The following is a 20,783-nucleotide window of genomic DNA, read 5'->3' on the forward strand; positions in this document are numbered from 1 at the left end:
TTTCACATGATGTCAAGCAAAGAGGCACTGAGTTTGAAGGTAAGCCTTGAAATACATCCACAGGTACACCTCCAATTCACTCAAATGATGTCAATTAGCCTATCAGAAGCTTCTAAAGCCATGACATTTTCTGGAATTTTCAAAGCTGTTTAAAGGCACAGTCAACTTAGTGTAGGTAAACTTTTGACCAACTGGAATTGTGATACAGTGAATTATAAGTGAAATAATCTGTCTGTAAACAATTGTTGGAAAAATGACTTGTGTCATGCACAAAGTAGATGTCCTAACCGACTTGCCAAAACTATAGTTTGTTAACAAGAAATTTGTGGAGTGGTTGAAAAATGAGTTTTAATGACTCCAACCTAAGTGTACGCAAACTTCCGACTTCAACTGTAGTGTGACATTTGCTTATAAATGTTTTATGAAGCATAAAGCACAAGTACTTTTTGAAGGCCTTACTAATCAGAAATAGCTAGGATTTGATTTAGACATACCAAAACCATTACTCCTTTTTGTTTTTGCTTGCAAATGCATCAAATCAAATGCAATTTGATATTTTACACACATTTACTACAGATTTAGGTAAAATGGCTTTTAGTTTTTATGTACCTCACGCATGGAACAATCTTCAAAATACCCTACAGCTGGACGCACTGGCGCCTTTCGGGCAGTTCAGAGTGTTGGGTGGAGTACCTCTTCACAGAGAAATGTTCTTGTTTTTTATAGTTGTGTTTTTTGTATTTGTGTTTCCTGTGGTCCCGCCGGGATTTAAGTATGTGTCTATAACTTCTTAATGTGTAATTGCTTGCTGCTCTTGTGATGCAGGGCTCCCTTGCTTAATATACTTTGCTCTCTGCTTAAATAAAGATAAAATATGTTTTCTTGTCAAAAACAGTGATGTTAAAATCATATACCAAATTGATAATATAAACAGTTGTTTTAATCAGTGGTACAAAAGGTATTATTGATAATGAATCAATATGAAAAGCTGAGTAAACACAGTAGTAACCTTGTAGTAAGACTAAAACGACTTGAGTACCTGGATTACTTTAGACGTTAAATCAGTTTTGGCAACATTTATCCTGTAATTTAAATAGTCTACAAGAGTCTTGTATTTTAAACATTCTATTCACTCCATTATTTTCAATTGGCTAGTTATGGCTTTGACTTGGGTAACACTTTATTTTAACAGTCCAACAATAGACCATGTGTGTTCACCATTTATTTATCAATTCTACCCTAATTTATAAACCATTTACTAATCATTAGTAGTCTTTTTGCAGTCCCTTATCTAAAGTCAGCTCTATTTTTACTTTATAAATGTTTTGAGTGATCAGTGGTAGACATTCCATCTATATGCTCCTTAAGGACTTAAACTGTTTAAATAAATATATTGAACATTTATATACATGTGTGAATAACTAGCTTACTAACATTTACAAAGGTGGGAGTAATTTAAAGAAAATGGTGAGCAAACTGTTTGTAAATGCCTTATAAATGGTTTATTACGGAACATTAAAATAAAGTGTTACCTTGACTTTTGTAACAGTATCTTTTAAGATTTGAACCCGTTAACCTTGTGGGTGTCAGTCAGTCCACTTCCAAAACCATTCTGGAAAGAGGTAGAAAAAAAAATATTGTTGAAGTTGCTGGTGTCATACAAAGAACACTGCAATACCATAGTTGTGGAATGGGCTCTTTGCTTTATTGCACCTGACCTCCACTCCTGTAAAATGGTATTTCTTTACTGGCCAAGGGTAAGGTGAGCCATGGCCCAATCTGTGCCAAATTTCAGGCATCCAGGCATACACTGAGTATACCTGTCACGATCTTCACCTTCATCTGAAGATATGTTGAAATCGCTGTCGGACAAAGTGGACCAATATGCAGCGGATTGCGTGCTCATCATCATTTATTTTAAATGTGACCACGAGGAAAAACAATAAACAAAACTCACGACAGGAACAGTGTAGCAGGCTAAACAAAAGGAGTGCTAACATACAACTACCCACAAGTGACAAACAAAACACACACCTACTTATAGGACTCCCAATCAGAGGCAACTAGAAACACCTGCCTCCAATTGAGAGTCCAGCAACCAAATCTGCACATAGAAAACTTAACCTAGAACCTACTCATACTAAAACATACACCACAAAACCCCGGAACACATAAATAACACACCCCTCTAAGCTATACACAAAAAAAACACCATACAAAACAAACATACCTCTGCTACGCCCTGACCAAATAATACAAATAATCCTCTATACTGGTCAGGACGTGACAATACCAAACATTTGGAACACCTTACTAATATTGAGTTTTGACCTCAGAACAGCCTCAATTCGTCGGGGCATGGACTCTACAAGGTGTTGAAAGCATTCCACAGGGATGCTGGCCCATGGTGACTCCAATGCTTCCCACAGTTATGTCAAGTTGGCTAGATGTCCTTTTGGTGGGGGACCATTCTTGATAGACACAGGAAACTGTTGTGTTAAAAACTCGTCAGCTTTGCAGTTCTTGACACAAACTGGTGCGCCTGGCACCTACTATCATACCCCGTTCAAAGGTACTTAAATCTTTTATCTTGCCTATTCACCTTCTGAATGGGACACATACACAATCCATGTCTCAATTGTCTCAAGGCTTAAAAATCCTTCTTTAACCTATTTCCTCCCCTTCATCTACACTGATTGAAGTGGATTTAACAAGTGACATCAATAACAGATCATAGCTTTCATCTGGATTCACCTGTTCAGTCTACATCATGGAAAAAGCAGGTGTTCTTAATGTTTTGTATACAGTACTCAGTGTATGACTAGCAATTACATGCAGGCAGCTTTCACAGGAAAATTCGCAATGCATCAAATCAAATCAAAATCAAATCAAATCAAATCAAATTTATTTATATAGCCCTTCGTACATCAGCTGAAATCTCAAAGTGCTGTACAGAAACCCGGCCTAAAACCCCAAACAGCAAGCAATGCATGTGAAAGAAGCACTGTGGCTAGGAAAAACTCCCTAGGAAAAACTCCCTAGAAAGGCCAAAAACCTAGGAAGAAACCTAGAGAGGAACCAGGCTATGAGGGGTGGCCAGTCCTCTTCTGGCTGTGCCGGGTGGATATTATAACAGAACATGGTCAAGATGTTTAAATGTTCATAAATGACCAGCATGGTCAAATAATAATAATCATAGTAGTTGTCGAGGGTGCAACAAGCACGTCCGGTGAACAGGTCAGGGTTCCGTAGCCGCAGGCAGAACAGTTGAAACTGGAGCAGCAGCATGGCCAGGTGGACTGGGGACAGCAAGGAGTCATCATGCCAGGTAGTCCTGAGGCATGGTCCTAGGGCTCAGGTCCTCCGAGAGAAAGAAAGAAAGAGAGAAAGAGAGAATTAGAGAGAGCATATTTAAATTCACACAGGACACCCAGGACACCGGATAAGACAAGAGAAATACTCCAGATGTAACAGACTGACCCTAGCCCCCCGACACATAAACTACTGCAGCATAAATACTGGAGGCTGAGACAGGAGGGATCAGAAGACACTGTGGCCCCATCCGATGATACCCCCGGACAGGGCCAAACAGGCAGGATATAACCCCACCCACTTTGCCAATGCATGACAGTACGCTATGCCATTTTGTATCCTACTTTTGCAGACAAAGCTTTCGAAGGATCATGTTCCACCGGACACCTTTTGAGCAAATCTACATGGGGGACAACTAGCATAGCAAAAAAGTTGGGCGAGCAGCATGGAGAAGAGGATTATAGTTTTTAGACTGAGACTAATTGTGTCTTCTTCTTCTTTTCAGACCTTTGACCTTTGGAATAGAACAACATTATTGTCCAAATAATGTGGCAATTTTGTTTTGGAAATAAGTAGCATACACAACTGTCTAGTTATAATAAATGTTTATTAAACTTCCTGTCTGTGAATGCAAAAAATTATGAGTTTCAGCCAGAAATGTACAGGTTATTTTGAATGAATCACACAAATATCAGTTTTTAGTAAGTCAGATATTTATTGACAGTAATTTGATACTGGTGCATTTAATTACAAGAATCCACAATACGCCTCATACTCATGAACCTCATGGCACTCATACCCATCTCTCTGAAGCCCCTGCACTCTCCAGGCCTCATGTACATCATCCTGCCTCTGAAGTGGGGCTGCTCGAACATCAGCCAGTGACCGTCCATCACGTTGCAGGACTGGCAGTCAGACATGCGGTAACGATCCATGATGGAGTCACAGTCGTCCATCAGCTCCATCATCTGACCTCCGAAGTTCTCCCTCTCGTAGATCCTCATCCTGAAGTTTCCTCTGTGCTGTTAGGAGGAACACACAATCATTAACCTTTTACTACAGTGGGCTAAATCAGGGGCTAAATCAGTGTTTCTAGGTAGTCTTAAACAAATCTACTTTGAAACAAAAGTACTCCTCACCTACATGGCTATGGGCTTAAAACAAGAAACACCTGTACCATGTCAGATATAGAGTTGAAATATATGACAGTTTGCATCTCAATATTACACTTTATATACATCACAGAAGACTGAAATATAACAAAACCGTTTGACATAAACATTGGATTTTCTTTAAGAGTTTTTAAGAACAATTTTTTAAAATCTTAAAAAAAATAAAAAATAAATGAAATTATGACAAATATTAATATCATTCCATCTATGAGGCCACTAGAGGGTGATTTGGTCATTTGATTTCAGGAAATTCAATATTTTATTCAGAGTAAGGAGTAATGTTTCTGTAATATTTCAGATTAATGTACAGTATTTGCACTTACCATGGGGATCATGCGGCAGGACCTGATACCATCGCTCATTCCCATCATACTCTGGTAGTCTGAGTACTCTCCCCTCCTCAGGAAGAACTGGTTTCCCATGAAGTTGGGGCGCTCATACACCATGAAGCAGCCGCTCTGAACCCTGCAGGATTGGCACCTGCTCATGTAGGAGGACATGTCAGGACAGTCGGAGCTGCACTCATAAGACCGGCCCTGGAAGTTCCTGTCCTCGTAGAAGATGATCTGAAAATAAAAAGATAGCTAATGTTAAGAACAGTACTTAGAATAATATAACTAATAATAATATAAAATAATATAAATAATAAAATAATTTAAATACACTGCCAATATCAATATATTTAATATTTCTAACTTTGCCCATGGTGGTGGTTGGTGATGTATTTGTTCCTCAAAACACTGTGAAAACTGCTGCTGCACTGATGCCCTGTCTGTTTTAACCTTTTACTTTTATACCTGACCAACTGAAATAAACCATGACCCCCATTGTTGAAACTCCTGACCCAGCAAGGTATAGGGATCTATAGAGTGTTGAGGTGCTTTCGTAACATTTTAACAGGCATGGTTCCCCAGGAGACTTTTGTGAATGGAATTTTCAGTTCACGAGAATGTTCAAAGTCCCCAAAGCAACTGCATTTTGGCACATTCTTTACCTGTAGGTCTAATGTTGTCTTAAAAAAAAACATATATTCATTGGTTTATTACGTTGATATTGAATGTTTAGGTTGAATTAAAATTTGAGATCATTCTAGACCATTTACTGCTAATACAGAAAGGCATAAACAGAATTGTGGGTGTCAGGTAATTATATATTTATATAGAGGGGTTATTTTGAGTTATTTTTTTATTCAGCTCTACTTTAGTAAAGCAAAATCCCAGAATGAATAGAGCAACTGGAGCAGAGGTGCTACCTGAAGGTAGTTACTGAATGTGTAAGAAAGGCAAAACACATATGGAATATTTCTAGGTTAAAAACCATTTGACAAAGAGAAACATGAAAAAGTATGATATTGGTAGCAAATTATTTTAAAGTCTTGTTTCAGCTGGTATTATTACTGGTATTTGATAGCAAATTATACTGTAAACATTTCTAATTTCATTAAGAATTCACATATAACTAACTACCTATTAATTAAGGGAGGCTATGGAGTGGTGCTTGTTTCAACAAATACTTTATTGCCTGATAGTTTTGTTAACACAACTTGATTTTAAGGCAGCAGGGTAACTCTAAAATATGAGTTGCCCCAAAGTCATCGAATGTTATGTTGTCAACTCAAGTTGAGTTAATACAATTAGGCAATACAGTATTTGTATTATACAAGGTCATGCAACTTTACATTTTAAGTCAGTGGGATAAACTAATCTTTTAAGTTGAAATACAACACAAAAAAAATGGTTTACAGTGAATGTAATATTTATTTTTTGGTACTGTATGTCTTCAATGAATATGACTTATGTTCTATGGGTTAATATACTGTAACATCTTGAGTCACACCTGCTCCTTGACTTTGAAATTCCTTGTCACTGGCTTGCAGAAATGTCCATTTCAATTACTTTTCAGGTTTTTACTTCTGTACTATACTGAACAAAAATATGAATGCAACATGCAACAATTTAAATGATTTTACTGAGTTACAGTTCATATAAGGAAATCAGTCAATTGAAATAAATTCATTAGGTGTAACGATCATCTGGCAGAGGGGACCAAGATGCAGCGTGGTAAGTGCTCATATTAACTTTAATGACACTTAAATAAAACAAGAAAACGAAAGCCAACAGTTCTGCCAGGTGAACACACAAGACAGAAAACAACTACCCACAAAACCCCAAAGGAAAAAAGGCTGCCTAAGTATGGCTCCCAATCAGCGACAACGATGTACAGCTGTCCCTGATTGAGAGCCATACCAGGCCAAAACAAAAGAAATACAAAAACATAGAAAAAAGGACATAGAATGCCCACCCTAGTCACACCCTGGCCTAACCAAAATAGAGAACAAAAACCTCTCTATGGCCAGGGCGTGACATTAGGCCCTAATCTATGGATTTCACATGACTGGGAATACAGATATGCATCTGTTGGTCACAGATACCTTAAAAAAATAGTAGTGGCGTGGGTCAGAAAACCTTTTAGTATCTGGTGTGACCACCATTTGCCTCATGCAGTGTGACACATCTCCTGTTGATTGGGGCCTGTGATCTGTGACACATCTCCTGTTGATTGGGGCAGTGTGACACATCTCCTGTTGATTGGGGCCTGTGATATGTTGTCCCACTCCTCTTCAATGGCTGTGCGAAGTTGCTGGAAATTGGCGGGAACTGGAACACGCTGTGGTACACGGTGATCCAGAACATCCCAAACATGGTCAATGGATTACATGACTGGTAAGTATGCAGGCCACGGAAGAACTGGGCCATTTCAGCTTCCAGGGATTGTGTACAGGTCCTTGCGACATGGGGCTGTGCATTATCATGCGGAAACATGAGGAGATGGCGGCTGATGAATGGCACAACAATGGGCCTCAGCATATCATCATGGTTTCTTTGTGCATTCAAATTGAAATCGATTAAATTGCCATGCTTGTTCAATTAACCATTAACAATGAATGAACACGCACCTGTGGAACCGTCGTTAAGACACTAACAGCTTACAGACGGTAGGCAATTAAGGTCACAGTTCTGAAAACTTAGGACACTAAAGAGACCTTTCTACTGACTCTGAAAAACACCAAAAGAAAGATGCCCAGGGTCCCTGCTCATCTGCGTGAACGTGCCTTAGGCATGCTGCAAGGAGGCATGAGGACTGCAGATGTGGCCAGGGCAATAAATTGCATTGTCAGTACTGTGAGACGCCTAAGACAGAGCTACAGGAAGATAAGACTGACAGCTGATCGTCCTCACAGTGGCAGACCACGTGTACCAACAGCTGCACAGATCGGCTATGAAAAGCCAACTGACATTTACTCCTGAGGTGGTGACCTGTTGCACCCTCGACAACTACTGTGATTATTATTATTTGACCCTGCTGGTCATTTATGAACATTGAACATCTTGGCCATGTTATGTTATCATCTCCACCCGGTACAGCCAGAAGAGGACTGGCCACCCCTCATAGCCTGGTTCCTCTCAAGGTTTCTTCCTAGGTTCTGGCCTTTCTAGGGAGTTTTTCCTAGCCACCGTACTTCTACACCTGCATTGCTTGCTGTTTGGGGTTTTAGGCTGGGTTTCTGTACAGCACTTTGAGATATCAGCTGATGTAAGAAGGGCTTTATAAATCAATTTGATTTGATTTGCACAGGATCGGTACATCCGAACATCACACCTGCGGGACAGGTACAGGATGGCAACAACAACAGCCCGAGTTACACCAGGAACGCACAATCCCTCCATCGGTGCTCAGACTGTCCGCAATAGGCTGAGAGAAGCTGGACTTAGGGCTTGTAAGCCTGTTGTAAGGCAAGTCCTCACCAGACATCACCGGCAACAACGTCGCCTATGGACACAAACCCACCGTCGCTGGACCAGACAGGACTGGCAAAAAGTGCTCTTCACTGACGAGTTGCGGTTTTGTTTTACCAGGAGTGATGGTCGGATTCGCGTTTATCGTTGAAGGAATGAGCGTTACACCGACGCCTGTACTCTGGAGCGGGATTGATTTGGAGGTGGAGGGTCCGTCATGGTCTGGGGCGGTGTGTCACAGTATCATCGGACTGAGCTTGTTGTCATTGCAGATAATCTCAACGCTGTGCGTTACAGGGAAGACATCCTCCTCCCTCATGTGGTACCCTTCCTGCTGGCTCATCCTGACATGACCCTCCAGCATGACAATGCCACCAGCCATACTGTTCGTTTTGTGCGTGATTTTCTGCAAGACAGGAATGTCAGTGTTCTGCCATGGCCAGCGAAGTGCCTGGATCTCAATCCCATTGAGCATGTCTGGGACCTGTTGGATCGGAGGGTGAGGGCTAGGGCCATTCCCCCCAGAAATGTCCGGGAACTTGCAGGTGCCTTGGTGGAAGAGTGGGGTAACATCTCACAACAAGAACTGGCAAATTTTGTGCAGTCCATGAGGAGGAGATGCACTGCATTACTTAATGCAGCTGGTGGCCACACCAGATACTGACTGTTACTTTTGATTTTGACCCCCCCTTTGTTCAGGGACACATTATTCCATTTCTGTTAGTGACATGTCTGTGGAACTTGTTCAGTTTATGTCTCAGTTGTTGAATCTTGTTATGTTCATACAAATATTTGCACATGTTAAGTTTGCTGAAAATAAACGCAGTTGACAGTGGGAGGACGTTTCATTTTTTTGCTGAGTTTATAAAATGCTTACTTAAAATGATGTCAAAAGTATCAAATCAGTAAATCAAGTTGAGTTGGAAAAAAAGGTAACGGAAGATTTGTAACATTATAATATACAAGTTCATACAACCCAACATTTTATGTAAGTCTGGAAACAAATCTTTCAAATTTGAAAAGGCTTATATTTTTACAGTGAGATTGTTTGACAGTTTCTCATCAGCCAGTAACAAACAATAAAGAGACTGGAACTCCCACTTTTCGGAACTCCCACTCCCATGTGTCCCCTCCCAATTCCAACCCTGCTAGTCTAACCACTTGTTCTTTTAACTGACATTAAAAAGAACATGCAAATGGATATGACTAAAAAGAACAAGATTGTGTAGTGTACCTGCTCAACAGTTCTGATGTCATCATCCCTTCTAGAATCAACACATCACTTCTAGAATAGCCATCATGCCACGATTTAATTGTTGTTGGTTATTTCAGTAAAACAGTACATATTTTTTATTTTCATCTAAGAACATGTCACATATATGAAACGACTGCAGTTTCAGTAAAGTACAATGTTCCATTACATAGTTTCTCAGAGCTGTCTAATCCATGTATTTGAGTGGTGGGGATATGTGACAATCAAAATAAGGAAACGTGATTAACTGTGTTAAACTTTTTAGGATACTTTAAACTTCTAATTATTTGCATTCATTAGCACATTAACTTTGACAGCCCTGCATTCTGAATAGAGCCAACTTGCAAGTATGTTTGCATACTTTCTGTTTATGTTAAGGTAGTCCTTGTGCCTTCCTATAGCACTTGACCATACAACTATTTTGGTAAAAGCAACCTAAGCAACTATCGTATGGTGATGAAACTAGCTAGCATTAAATATGAATTTATGTTGAATTTATGTAAAAATTAAGAAACAATTGTTATACTGTAGGTGTAACTCTGTCGATGTGAATACAATTTACCTCCATTTTTGCTGTAAATGTAGGTTAAGCAACCATATTGCAGATACTTGAATAAGTCATTTTAAGAAAAATGTATGCCTTTAAAAAAAATCACAAAAATCCTCCTTTTTCATTCTATTTTCTTCTTATTTTTATGTATTATATAGATTTTTTTGTATAACAATATATTTTGTAGTGTTTTGTAGTAGATTACCCTGATGTTTAAACATTGTATGTGGCATTTAAATTAAAATAAATATACTGTCTCTCATAACAAATCACTGAAACTCAGAGTTTTATTGTTTTCCCTTCCATGAATAGTCCCACAGAGACTAATCAGAAATACATTTTTCATACAACGTTGGAGCATTTACATAGACATGTTGTCCATGATACGTCTCATGCTCATGAACCTCATGCCACCGCTCATGCCTCCCATTCCCATGCCCATATCCCTGAAGTTCCTGTACTCTCCAGGCCTCATGTACATCTGCCTGCCTCTGAAGTGGGGCTGCTCATACATCAGCCAGTGGCCGTCCGTCACGTTGCAGGACTGGCAGTCAGACATGCGGTAACGCTCCTGGATGGAGTCACAGTCGTCCATCATCTCGTGCATCTGACCTCCGAAGTTCTCCCTCTCGTAGATCCTCATCCTGAAGTTTCCACAGTGCTGTTAGGAGGAATGTACAGTATAGGGTTACTTAATTGATTTGTGAAATAATCAACAAACTCATGTTGTAGGAGAACACTAGCATTAAAGCATTATTTTCAAAGACTAGATATATAAATTGTCAACCTACCATGGGGATCATGCGGCAGGACCTGATGCACTCATTCATTCCCATCATGCTCATGTAGTCTGAGTACTCTCCCCTTCTCATGAAGTACTGGTTTCCCATGAAGTTGGGGCGATCGTATACCATGAAGTTGCCGCTCTCCACCCTGCAGGAGTGGCACCTGCTCAGGTAGGAGGTCAGCTCAGGGCAATCGGAGCTGGTCTCATAGGAACGACCCTGGAAGTTCCTGTCCTCGTAGAAGATGATCTGGGGATTTAAATGATTAAAAAAAGGTTTTTTAATTTAACTAGGCAAGTCAGTTAAAAACACATTCTTATTTACAATGACAGCCTAGGAACAGTGGGTTAACTGCCTTGTTTAGGGGCAGACCAACAGATTTTTACCTCGTCAGCTCGGGGATTCAATCCACCAAACTTTCGGTTACTGGCCCAAAGCTCTAACCACTAGGCTACCTGCCGCCCCAAATAATCAACAACTTTGAATGAGAAACATTTTGTCAGTAATACTGTCATAAAGAGCAGAGGAGCTAGAATTGATAATGCACTACTGAGCTATGATATTGAACTACATCTGCATTGAACTACATTTTACCTGAAACTCTTTCTGACATTATGAAATTGTTGTAGATGTCAAATAGTCTATCACATAAGGTATGCAATGTAGATAAAAGAAACCGAGGGCAAAATATTTTAATTTGCCTACCTTGCCCATCATGATGATGTTTGTTCTTCAGGACTGCACTGTGTCTGCACTGAATTCCTGTCTGTTTTAACCCTTACCTTTATACCTGACCAAAACCAAAAGAATCTGTGGCCTCTCTCATTGTGTAAAGTCCTGACACAGCAACACAGCATAGGGGCCTACTGCTCAGTGTGGACTTTAAATGGTTATTATCTGTCTCTGTATGCTTTCCTGTCACAGATGCATGTGTAGCCATATTGTGTTCTACACATAAAGAGTAAAACAGAAGCTTCTGAACATCCTGCATGTATACGTAAAATACATTGTCATACATTCAGGTCTAAAATTATTGTCACCCTTGATATGAATGAGCAAAAAAGACTGTATCAAATAAATAATTAAAATACTGAGCTATATTGTATGCTCCCCAAAAAATTTAATTATATTATTTTATACTCAGAGAAGGAGATTTTGTTTAAGAAGTAATACTTTATTTTCTCAAAAAGATAGCTGGCAAAAGGATTGGTTCTCCTAAAGATTATTATACACTGAAAAAAATACAAATGCAACATGAAACAACTTCAAAGATTTTACAGAGTTACAGTTCATATAAGGAAATCAGTCAATTGAAATAAATAAATTAGGCCCTAATCTATAGATTTCACATGACTGGGAATACAGATATGCATCTGTTGGTCACAGATACCATAAAAAATGGTAGTGTCGTGGATAAAAAAAACAGTCAGTATCTGGTGTGACCACCATTTGCCTCATGCAGCACGACACAACTCCTTCGCAAAGAGTTGATCAGGCTGTTGATTCGTGGCCTGTGGAATGTTGTCCCACCCCTCCTCAATGGCTGTGCGAAGTTGCTGGATATTGTCAGGAACTGGAACACGCTGTGGTACACGTTGATCCAGAGCATCCCAAACATGCTCAATGGGTGACATGTCTGGAGGGTATGCAGGCCATGGAAGAACTGGGCCATTTTCAGCTTCCAGGAATTGTGTACAGACCCTTGCAACATGGGGCCATGCATAATCATGCTGAAACATGAGGAGATGGCGGCAAATGAATGGCACAACAATGGGCCTTAGGATCTCATCTCTGTATCTCTGTGCATTCAAATTGCCATCGATTAAAATAAAATGTTTTCATTGTCCATAGCTTATGCCTGCCCATACCATAACCTCACCGCCACCATGGAGCACTCAGTTCACAACGTTGACATCAGCAAACCACTCGCCCACACGGCATCATTCACATTGTCTGCCATCTGCCCGGTACTGTTGAAAGCGGGATTCATCCGCGAAGAGCACCCTTCTACAGCGTGCCAGTGGCCATCGAAGGTGAGCATTTGCCCACTGAAGTCGGTTACGACGCTGAACTGCAGTCAGGTCAAGACCCTTGGTAGGATGACAAGCGCACAGATGAGCTTCCTTGCGATGGTTTCTGACAGTTTGTGCAGAAACTCTTCAGTTGAGCAATTCCACAATTTCATCAGCTGTCCGGGTGGCTGGTCTCAGACGATCCCACAGGTGAAGAAGCTAGGTCCTGGGCTGGCCTGATTACACATGGTCTGCAGTTGTGAGGCCGGTTGGACGTACTGCCAAATTATCTACCATACGGCTTATGCTAGAGAAATGAACATTCAATTCTCTGGCAACAGCTCTGGTGGACATTCCTGCAGTTAGCATGCTAATTGCATGCTCCCTAAAAAATGGAGACATCTGTGGCATTGTGTTGTGTGCCAAAACTGCACATTTGAATGTGGCGTTTTATTGTCCCCAGCACAAGGTACACCTTGGTAATGATCATGCTGTTTAACTCCCTAAGGTTGATGTTCTCGCCCCAGCGGTAATCTAATTAGCATAATAAAACAATCCCGACAAAAATCTGTCAGTTTAAGCTAGAGATATCTGTTCTTGCATTGGATGTGTCTCAAATCCACCACATCCGCCAATGTCGCACTTCTGCATCTGCGGTGAAAGTTAACAGAGTTAGAGTGGGATTTGTCAGACCATGAAACATCCCAAAATCAGTCTTCTCACACAAAATTGTCTCTGGTGTCCGAACGGTTTGGCCTACAAAACTATATGGTTTAACTGCAGTGTAGGTACATTATGTACTTAATAAAAGTACATATTATGTACCTAATGTCCACTGCAATTATACCTGCCTATATCTACCATGTACATACCAAAATTATTCCTTGCCATTAGTGGACAGGTGATGAAAGTGAAATAAAAATCTTCATAGTTACTAGTTAAAAACTGGGAATCTGATGTTTGAATACATGTACAAATATTGTAATATTATATTTTTTATGATGTACTTTTTTATAATGTACATAATATACAGGGTTCACAGGATGACGGAAAGGACACAAGACCATTTGGATAACTCTATCACGTAGGAGCAATCTGCCTTCAGTTAAAGCATTACAGTGCTTTATACAGATATATTAATCACAATATTTCACATCATTTCACATGCAAAGTCCACTTGATCAATAGTTATTGTTCTAGTATTCTATTGTGCCACTGGTACCAATGACATCTACAGTCCCAGGGTGAACCTTCCAGAAAAACAACCATCTCTGCAGCACTCCACCAATCAGGCCTTTATGGTAGAGTGGCCATACAGAAGCCACTCCTCAGTAAACTGTACATGACAGCCCGCTTGGAGTTTGCAAAATGGCACCTAAAGGACTCTCGAACCATGAGAAACAAGATTCTCTGGTCTGATGAAACCAAGATTAAACTCTTTGGCCTGAATGCCAAACGTCACGTCTGGAGGAAAACTGGCACCATCCCTACGGTAAAGCATGGTGGTGGCAGTGTAACAGGGTTATATTGGTGATTCCCCTTGCCACTTTATTGTTAAGCCAATGGGTTTTTGGTTTTATTTTTGTCTTGCCTTCACCTCTTCAACATGGCATCTTATTGACTGGTTTGCGTAGCTTGCTTACGAGGGAGGATGTTTCAGTTAGAATCGTCCCAGTGAACAAGCACCAAACCAGCGGTAAGTTGTTGGTTGCAAAGCACTGTACGTCAAAAGTGATTTTTATACTCCCAAGTGATGATTTAAATGTACAATTTATATCAATTTGTTTGTAAATGTTATTCGAACATCACACATAAGATGCAGCGGTTTTTGGTGAATATTGGTTGTGCATTTTGTTGTAGAGAATTCCAGCTAATACTAGCTAGCAACTTACTGTGTCTGGTGGGGGGGTTGGATATTTTGTACAGCGCGTGAGTGCAGAGTCGGATGGTGAGCCGTGCATTGCATGACGTGCAATTTTGTGCTGTTCCTATCAGAATAAAGCTCCATGACTGGTGTTACAAGTTGGAGTTCGTGTCGATGATTGATTGTACACAACGCAAGAAGAGTACTGTTACAGCAGCATTATGTAAATGTGATATTTCAGTTTTACATTTTTTATACATTTGAAAAAATATATATATATTTTTTGGCTTTGTCAATATGGGGTATTGTGTGTAGATTGACGAGGGGAAAAAAACAATTTAATACATTTTAGAATAAGGCTGTAACGTAGCAAAATGTGGAAAAATCAAGGGGTCTGAATACTCTTCAAAGGCACTGTATAGCATTTTGCAAAAAACACATTTTAATACACACCTTAAATCAATGAATAGAAAAATCTGAGAAAAGTAATATTTTACACATACATTTTACACACATCCATAAGCAATCATTTTGTGTGAAAAAACACAAATTTGAAAAATTTGTGGATATACAGTTTTGGGATAAACTCTTCAACTACACCAGTTACCTGAAAAGCAAAGGTTCCACTTCTTTCAACAGATACTCTCTGTGAAAGTAGTGTAGGAGTGAAGTAAGATGAAGCAAAATGTTTGAAAAATGCCACACAAATGTGTCTGACCTCAACTGTCCTAGTCGGCAACACATGACAAATATAAATTGTTTGTTGAACATTCATTTAAGTAAACAGCGTACATGCATAATCTGTTTTTCATGATTTATACACGATTATACAGTGCCTTCAGAGAGTATTTATGTGGAATTCCCTTGACTTATTCCACATTTTGTTGTGTTACAGCCTGAATTCAAAATGGATTAAATGTATTCGTTTTTTTTATAAATAATACTGAACTACAGAAACATCTCATTTACATAAGTATTGACACCTTAGAATCACCTTTGGCAGCGATTACAGCTGTGAGTCTTTCTGGGTAACTCCCTAAGAGCTTTACACATCTCGATTGTACAATATTTGCACATAATTATTATATTAAAAATTCTTCAAGCTCTGTCAAGTCAGTTGTTGATCAGCCATTTTCAAGTCTTGCCAAAGATTTTCAAGACAATTTAAGTTAAAACTCCAGTGTATATTTTGCCTTCTGTTTTAGGTTATTGTCCTACTGAAAGGTGAATTTAATCTCCCAATGTCTGGTGGAAAGCAAACTTAACCAGGTTTTCCTCTAGGATTTTGCCTGTGCTTAGTGCCATTCCTTTTATTTTTTACGTTGAAAAACTCCTCAGTCCTTAACGATTACAAGCATACCCATAGCATGATGCAGCCATCATTATACTTGAAAATAAGGTGAGTGGTACTCAGTAATGTGTTTTATTGGATTTACCCCAAACAGAACACTTTGTATTCAGGACAAGAAGTTCATTGCTTTGTCAATTTATTTGCAGTATTACTTGAGTGCCTTCTTGCAAACAGGATGCATGTTTTGGAATATTTTTATTCTGTACAGGCTTCCTTCTTTTAACTCTGTCAATTAGGTAAGAATTGTGGAGTAAAATGTTGTTGATCCATCCTCAGTTTTCTCCTATCATAGCTATCAAACTCTGTAACTGTTTTAAAGTCACATTGGTCTCATGGTGAAACCCTTGTGCGGTTTCCTTCCTCTCTGGCAACTGAGTTAGGTAGGATGCCTGTGCCTTCGTAGTGACTGGGTGTATTGACACACCATCCAAAGTGTTATTATTAAGTTCACCATGCTCCAAAGGATATTCAATGTCGTTGTTTTTTTCACTGCTCGACTGAGGGACCTTACAGATGTGGGTATAGAGATAAGGTAGTCATTCGAAAATCATGTTAAACATTATTATTTCACACAGAGTGAGACCATGCAACTTATTATGTCACTTGTTAAGCAAATCTTTACTCCTGAACGTATTTAGGCTTCAATTTTGTTCTGAATTTGTAAACATTCCTAACAACATAATTCCACTTTTACATTATGGGGTATTGTGTGTAGGCCAGTGACACAAAATCTAAATGTAATCAATTTTAAATTCAGGCTGTAACACAACAAAATGTTGAAAAAGTACTTTCTGAAGGCACTGTACCTAATAAAAACAATGTTATTGAGTAATGTGATTGAAAAAATACAGACATTTGAGTGAACACACCTAGTTTGAATACATACGTAAATAAGATATTTCTGTATTTACTTTTCAATACATTTGCAAAGATTTCTAAAAACATGTTTTCACTTTCTCATTATGGGGTATTGTGTGTAGATGGGTGAGAACAAAAATCTATTTTATCCATTTTGAATTTAGGCTGTAACACAACAACATGTGGAATAAGTCAAGGGGTATGAATATTTTCTGAAGGCATTCGGAAAGAATTCAGACCCCTTCCCTTTTCTCTGCAGGTTTTCATCAAAAATGTCTCTACTTTGCTCCGTTCATCTTTCCCTCACTCCTGACTAGTCTCCCACACCCTGCTGCTGAAAAACATCCCCACAGCATGATGATGCCACCACCATGCTTCATCCTAGGGATGGTGTCAGGTTTCCTCCAGATGTAAAGCTTGGCATTCAGGCCAAAGAGTTCAATCTTGGTTTCATCAGACCAGAGAATCTTGTTTCTCATGGTCTGAGAGTCTGTAAGAGAGAGAGTCTTTCTCATGGTCTGAGGCTGTAATGTGCCTTTTACTGATTAGTGGCTTCTGTCTGGCCACTACAATAAAGGCCTGATTGGTGAAGTGCTGCAGAGATGGTTGTCCTTCTGGAAGGTTCTCCGATCTCCACAGAGGAACTCTAGAGCTCTGTCAGAGTGACCATTGGGTTCTTGGTCACCTCCCTGACCAAGGCCTTTCTCCCCCGATGGCTCAGTTTGGATGGGCGGCCAGCTCTAGGAAGTGTCTTGGTGGTTCCAAACTTCTTCCATTCAAGAATGATGGAGGCCACTGTGTTTTTGGGGACCTTCAATGCTGCATAAATGTTCTGGTACCCTTCCCCAGATCTGTGCCTTCGGCACAATCCTGTCTCGGAGCTCTACGCACAATTCCTTCAACCTCATGGCTTGGTTTTTGCTCTGACATGCACTGTCAATTGTGGGACCTTATATAGACAGGTGTGTGTCTTTCCAAATCATGTCAAACCAATCTAGTTTACCACAGGTGGACTCCAATCAAGTTGTACAAAACATCTCAAGGATGATCAATAGAAACAGGATGCACCTGAGCTCAATTTTGAGTCTCATAGCAAAGGGTCTGATTACTTATGTAAATACAATATTTCTGTTTTTTATTTTTAATAAATCAGCAACAATGTCTAAAAGCCTGTTTTTGCTTTGTCATTATTGGGTATTGTGTGTACATTGCTAAAGATGTGTATTTATTTGATATTTTAGAATAAGGCTGTAACGTAACAACATTTTGAAAACGACAGTTGTAAAGAGGCCACGACAAAACCTATTCCCCCTCAGAAAACTGAAAAGATTTGGCATGGGTCCACAGAACCTCAAAAGGTTTACAGCTGCATCATCGAGAGCATTCTGACAGGTTGCATCACTGCCTGCTATGGCAACTGCTTGGCCTCCGACCGCAAGGCACTGCAGAGGGTAGCGCGTATGCCCCAGTACCTCACCGGGGCCAAGCTTCCTGCCATCCAGGACCTCTACACCAGGCGGTGTCTGAGGAAGGCCCTAAGAATTGACAAAAACTCCAGCCACCCTAGTCATAGACTGTTCTCTCTGCTACCGCACGGCAAACGGTACCGGAGCGCCAAGTCTAGGTCCAAGAGGCTTCTTAACAGCTTCTACCCCTAAGACATAAGACTCCTGAAAAGCTAATCAAATGGCTACCCGGATTATTTGTACCCCCCCTCCCCATACGCTGCTGCTACTCTCTGTTAATATCTATGCATAGCTACTTTAATAACCCTACCTGCATGTACAGTCGAAGTCGGAAGTTTACATACACTTTGGTTGTAGTCATTAAAACTAGTTTTTCAACCACTACACAAATTTCTTGTTAAGAAACTATAGTTTGGCAAGTCGGTTAGGACATCTACTTTGTGCATGACACAAGTAATGTGTTTGCTTGACATCATGGGAAAATCAAAGGAAATCAGGCAAAATTGTAGACCTCCACAAGACTGGTTCATCCTTGGGAGCAATTTCCAAACGCCTGAAGTTACCACGATCATCTGTACAAACAATAGTACGCAAGTATAAACACCATGGGACCACGCAGCCATCATACCGCTAAGGAAGGAGACGCGTTCTGTCTCCTAGAGATGAACGTACTTTGGTGCGAAAAGTGCAAATCAATCCCAGAACAACAGCAAAGGACCTTGTGAAGATGCTGGAGGAAACAGGTTCAAAAGTATCTATATCCACAGTAAAACGAGTCCTATATTGACATAACCTGAAAGTCCGCTCAGGAAGGAAGAAGCCACTGCTCCAAAACCGCCATAAAAAAGCAAGATTACGGTTTGCAACTGCACATGGGGACAAAGATCGTACTTTTTGTGGAAATGTGTCTGGTCTGATGAAACAAAATTAGAACTGTTTGGCCATAATGACCATCGTTACGTTTGGAGGAAAAAGGGGGAGGCTTGCAAGCCAAAGAACACCATCCCAACCGTGAAGCACACGGGTGGCAGCATCATGTTGTGGGGGTGGTTTGCTGCAGGAGGGACTGGTGCACTTCACAAAAATAGATGGCATCATGAGGAGGAGAGGTATGTGGATATGTTGAAGCAACATCTCAAGACATCAGTCAGGAAGTTAAAGCTAAGTCGCAAATGGGTCTTCCAAATGGACATTGACCCCAAGCATACTTCCTAAGTTGTGGCAAAATGGCTTAAGCATAACAAAGTCAAGGTATTGGAGTGGCCATCACAAAGCTCTGACCTCAATCCTATAGAAAATTTGTGGGCAGAACTGAAAAAGCATGTTCTGAAATAAATCATTCTCTTTACTATTATTCTGACATTTCACGTTCTTCAAATAAAGTGGTAATCCTAACTGACCTAAAACAGGTCATTGTTACTAGGATTAAATGTCAGGAATTGTGAAAAACTGAGTTTAAATGTATTTTGCTAAGGTGTATGTAAACTTCCGACTTCAACTGTAAATAATTACCACAATTTATTTGACACCTGTGCCCCCGCACATTGACACATTGACTCTGTACCGGTACCCCCTGTATATAGCCCCACTATTGTTATTTACTGCTGCTCTTAAATTCTGTAATTATTTGTTTTTCTTATCTCTTACCTTTTTTTTAGGTATTTTCTTAAATCTGCATTGTTGGTTAAGGGCTTGTAAGTAAGCATTTCACTGTTGTATTCGGTGCATGTGACAAATACGATATGATTTTATTTGAAACGTCAAGGGTTCTGAATACTTTCCAAAGGCACGTATATTTGCAGAAAGGCACAACACAAAATAGAATTGAATAGAATAATTGAATAGTATTGAGAAATCCTTTGTCGCCAAAAAGGGCACTAGGGGAGGCTTGTATACCAAACAAACTTCCTTAAATTCTTTCTCAAAGGCTTCCGAACCTTGCTTATGTTGATGGTATTTTAGGAAATACAATAACTCAGTCTCTTGAACTAAATAGATTTACGTAATGAGTACATAATGCTTGCATTTACTTCTGAGTGAAGTCCACACATTACTGTTGACTCCAAGTGATCTAGCTTAGACTAAGGCTTCTTGTACCTAGTCCTAGCTGAGACACTTCAACATACAGTATGAATGACTGCAAGCCTTTTTGAATGATGGTTTTAGGTCGGTTTTAAGTATAAAGATTTCAATGTAGTACCAAAAATGAAGTTATAATCACAATTGTGTGCATTTTCTGTGGTCAAACATTGAAAACCTTAGCAACAGGTGTCAGAGATTGCAACCACAGGTATCACAGAGTAAGTTCCCGCAACGTAACAAAGAGAGTGGCAGACCCATACTCAGTGTTCTAGTGAACCGCTG

At 39.9% G+C, this 20,783-nt stretch overlaps 2 protein-coding genes across 2 annotated transcripts; both read right to left on the reverse strand.

The window, feature by feature from the left end:
* Nucleotides 1–3,962: 3,962 nt before the first annotated feature.
* Nucleotides 3,963–5,207, reverse strand: LOC115160922 (gamma-crystallin M3-like). The gene is made up of 3 exons (XM_029711452.1): nt 5,181–5,207; nt 4,808–5,050; nt 3,963–4,334 (listed from the first exon to the last, which is right to left on the reverse strand). The coding sequence occupies exons 1-3, from the start codon at nt 5,187–5,189 to the stop codon at nt 4,056–4,058; spliced, it is 531 nt and encodes a 176-aa protein (XP_029567312.1). The 5' UTR covers nt 5,190–5,207; the 3' UTR covers nt 3,963–4,055.
* A 5,145-nt stretch (nt 5,208–10,352) lies between these two features.
* LOC115160923 (gamma-crystallin M3) lies at nt 10,353–11,646 on the reverse strand. The gene is made up of 3 exons (XM_029711453.1): nt 11,574–11,646; nt 10,875–11,117; nt 10,353–10,744 (listed from the first exon to the last, which is right to left on the reverse strand). Exons 1-3 carry the CDS (start codon nt 11,583–11,585, stop codon nt 10,445–10,447), a joined length of 555 nt encoding a protein of 184 aa, XP_029567313.1. The 5' UTR covers nt 11,586–11,646; the 3' UTR covers nt 10,353–10,444.
* Nucleotides 11,647–20,783: the final 9,137 nt, after the last annotated feature.

Source organism: Salmo trutta, chromosome 24 (assembly GCF_901001165.1).
Source record: "Salmo trutta chromosome 24, fSalTru1.1, whole genome shotgun sequence".
Taxonomy (NCBI): domain Eukaryota; kingdom Metazoa; phylum Chordata; class Actinopteri; order Salmoniformes; family Salmonidae; genus Salmo; species Salmo trutta.

Bases quoted from the DNA above. Each gene is read 5' to 3' on its own strand.
- LOC115160923 (XM_029711453.1), bottom strand. The intron at 10,745-10,874 runs GTAGGTTGACAA...TCCTCCTAACAG, and splicing joins CCTGCCGCATGATCCCCATG to CACTGTGGAAACTTCAGGAT.
- LOC115160922 (XM_029711452.1), bottom strand. The intron at 4,335-4,807 runs GTAAGTGCAAAT...TCCTCCTAACAG, and splicing joins CCTGCCGCATGATCCCCATG to CACAGAGGAAACTTCAGGAT.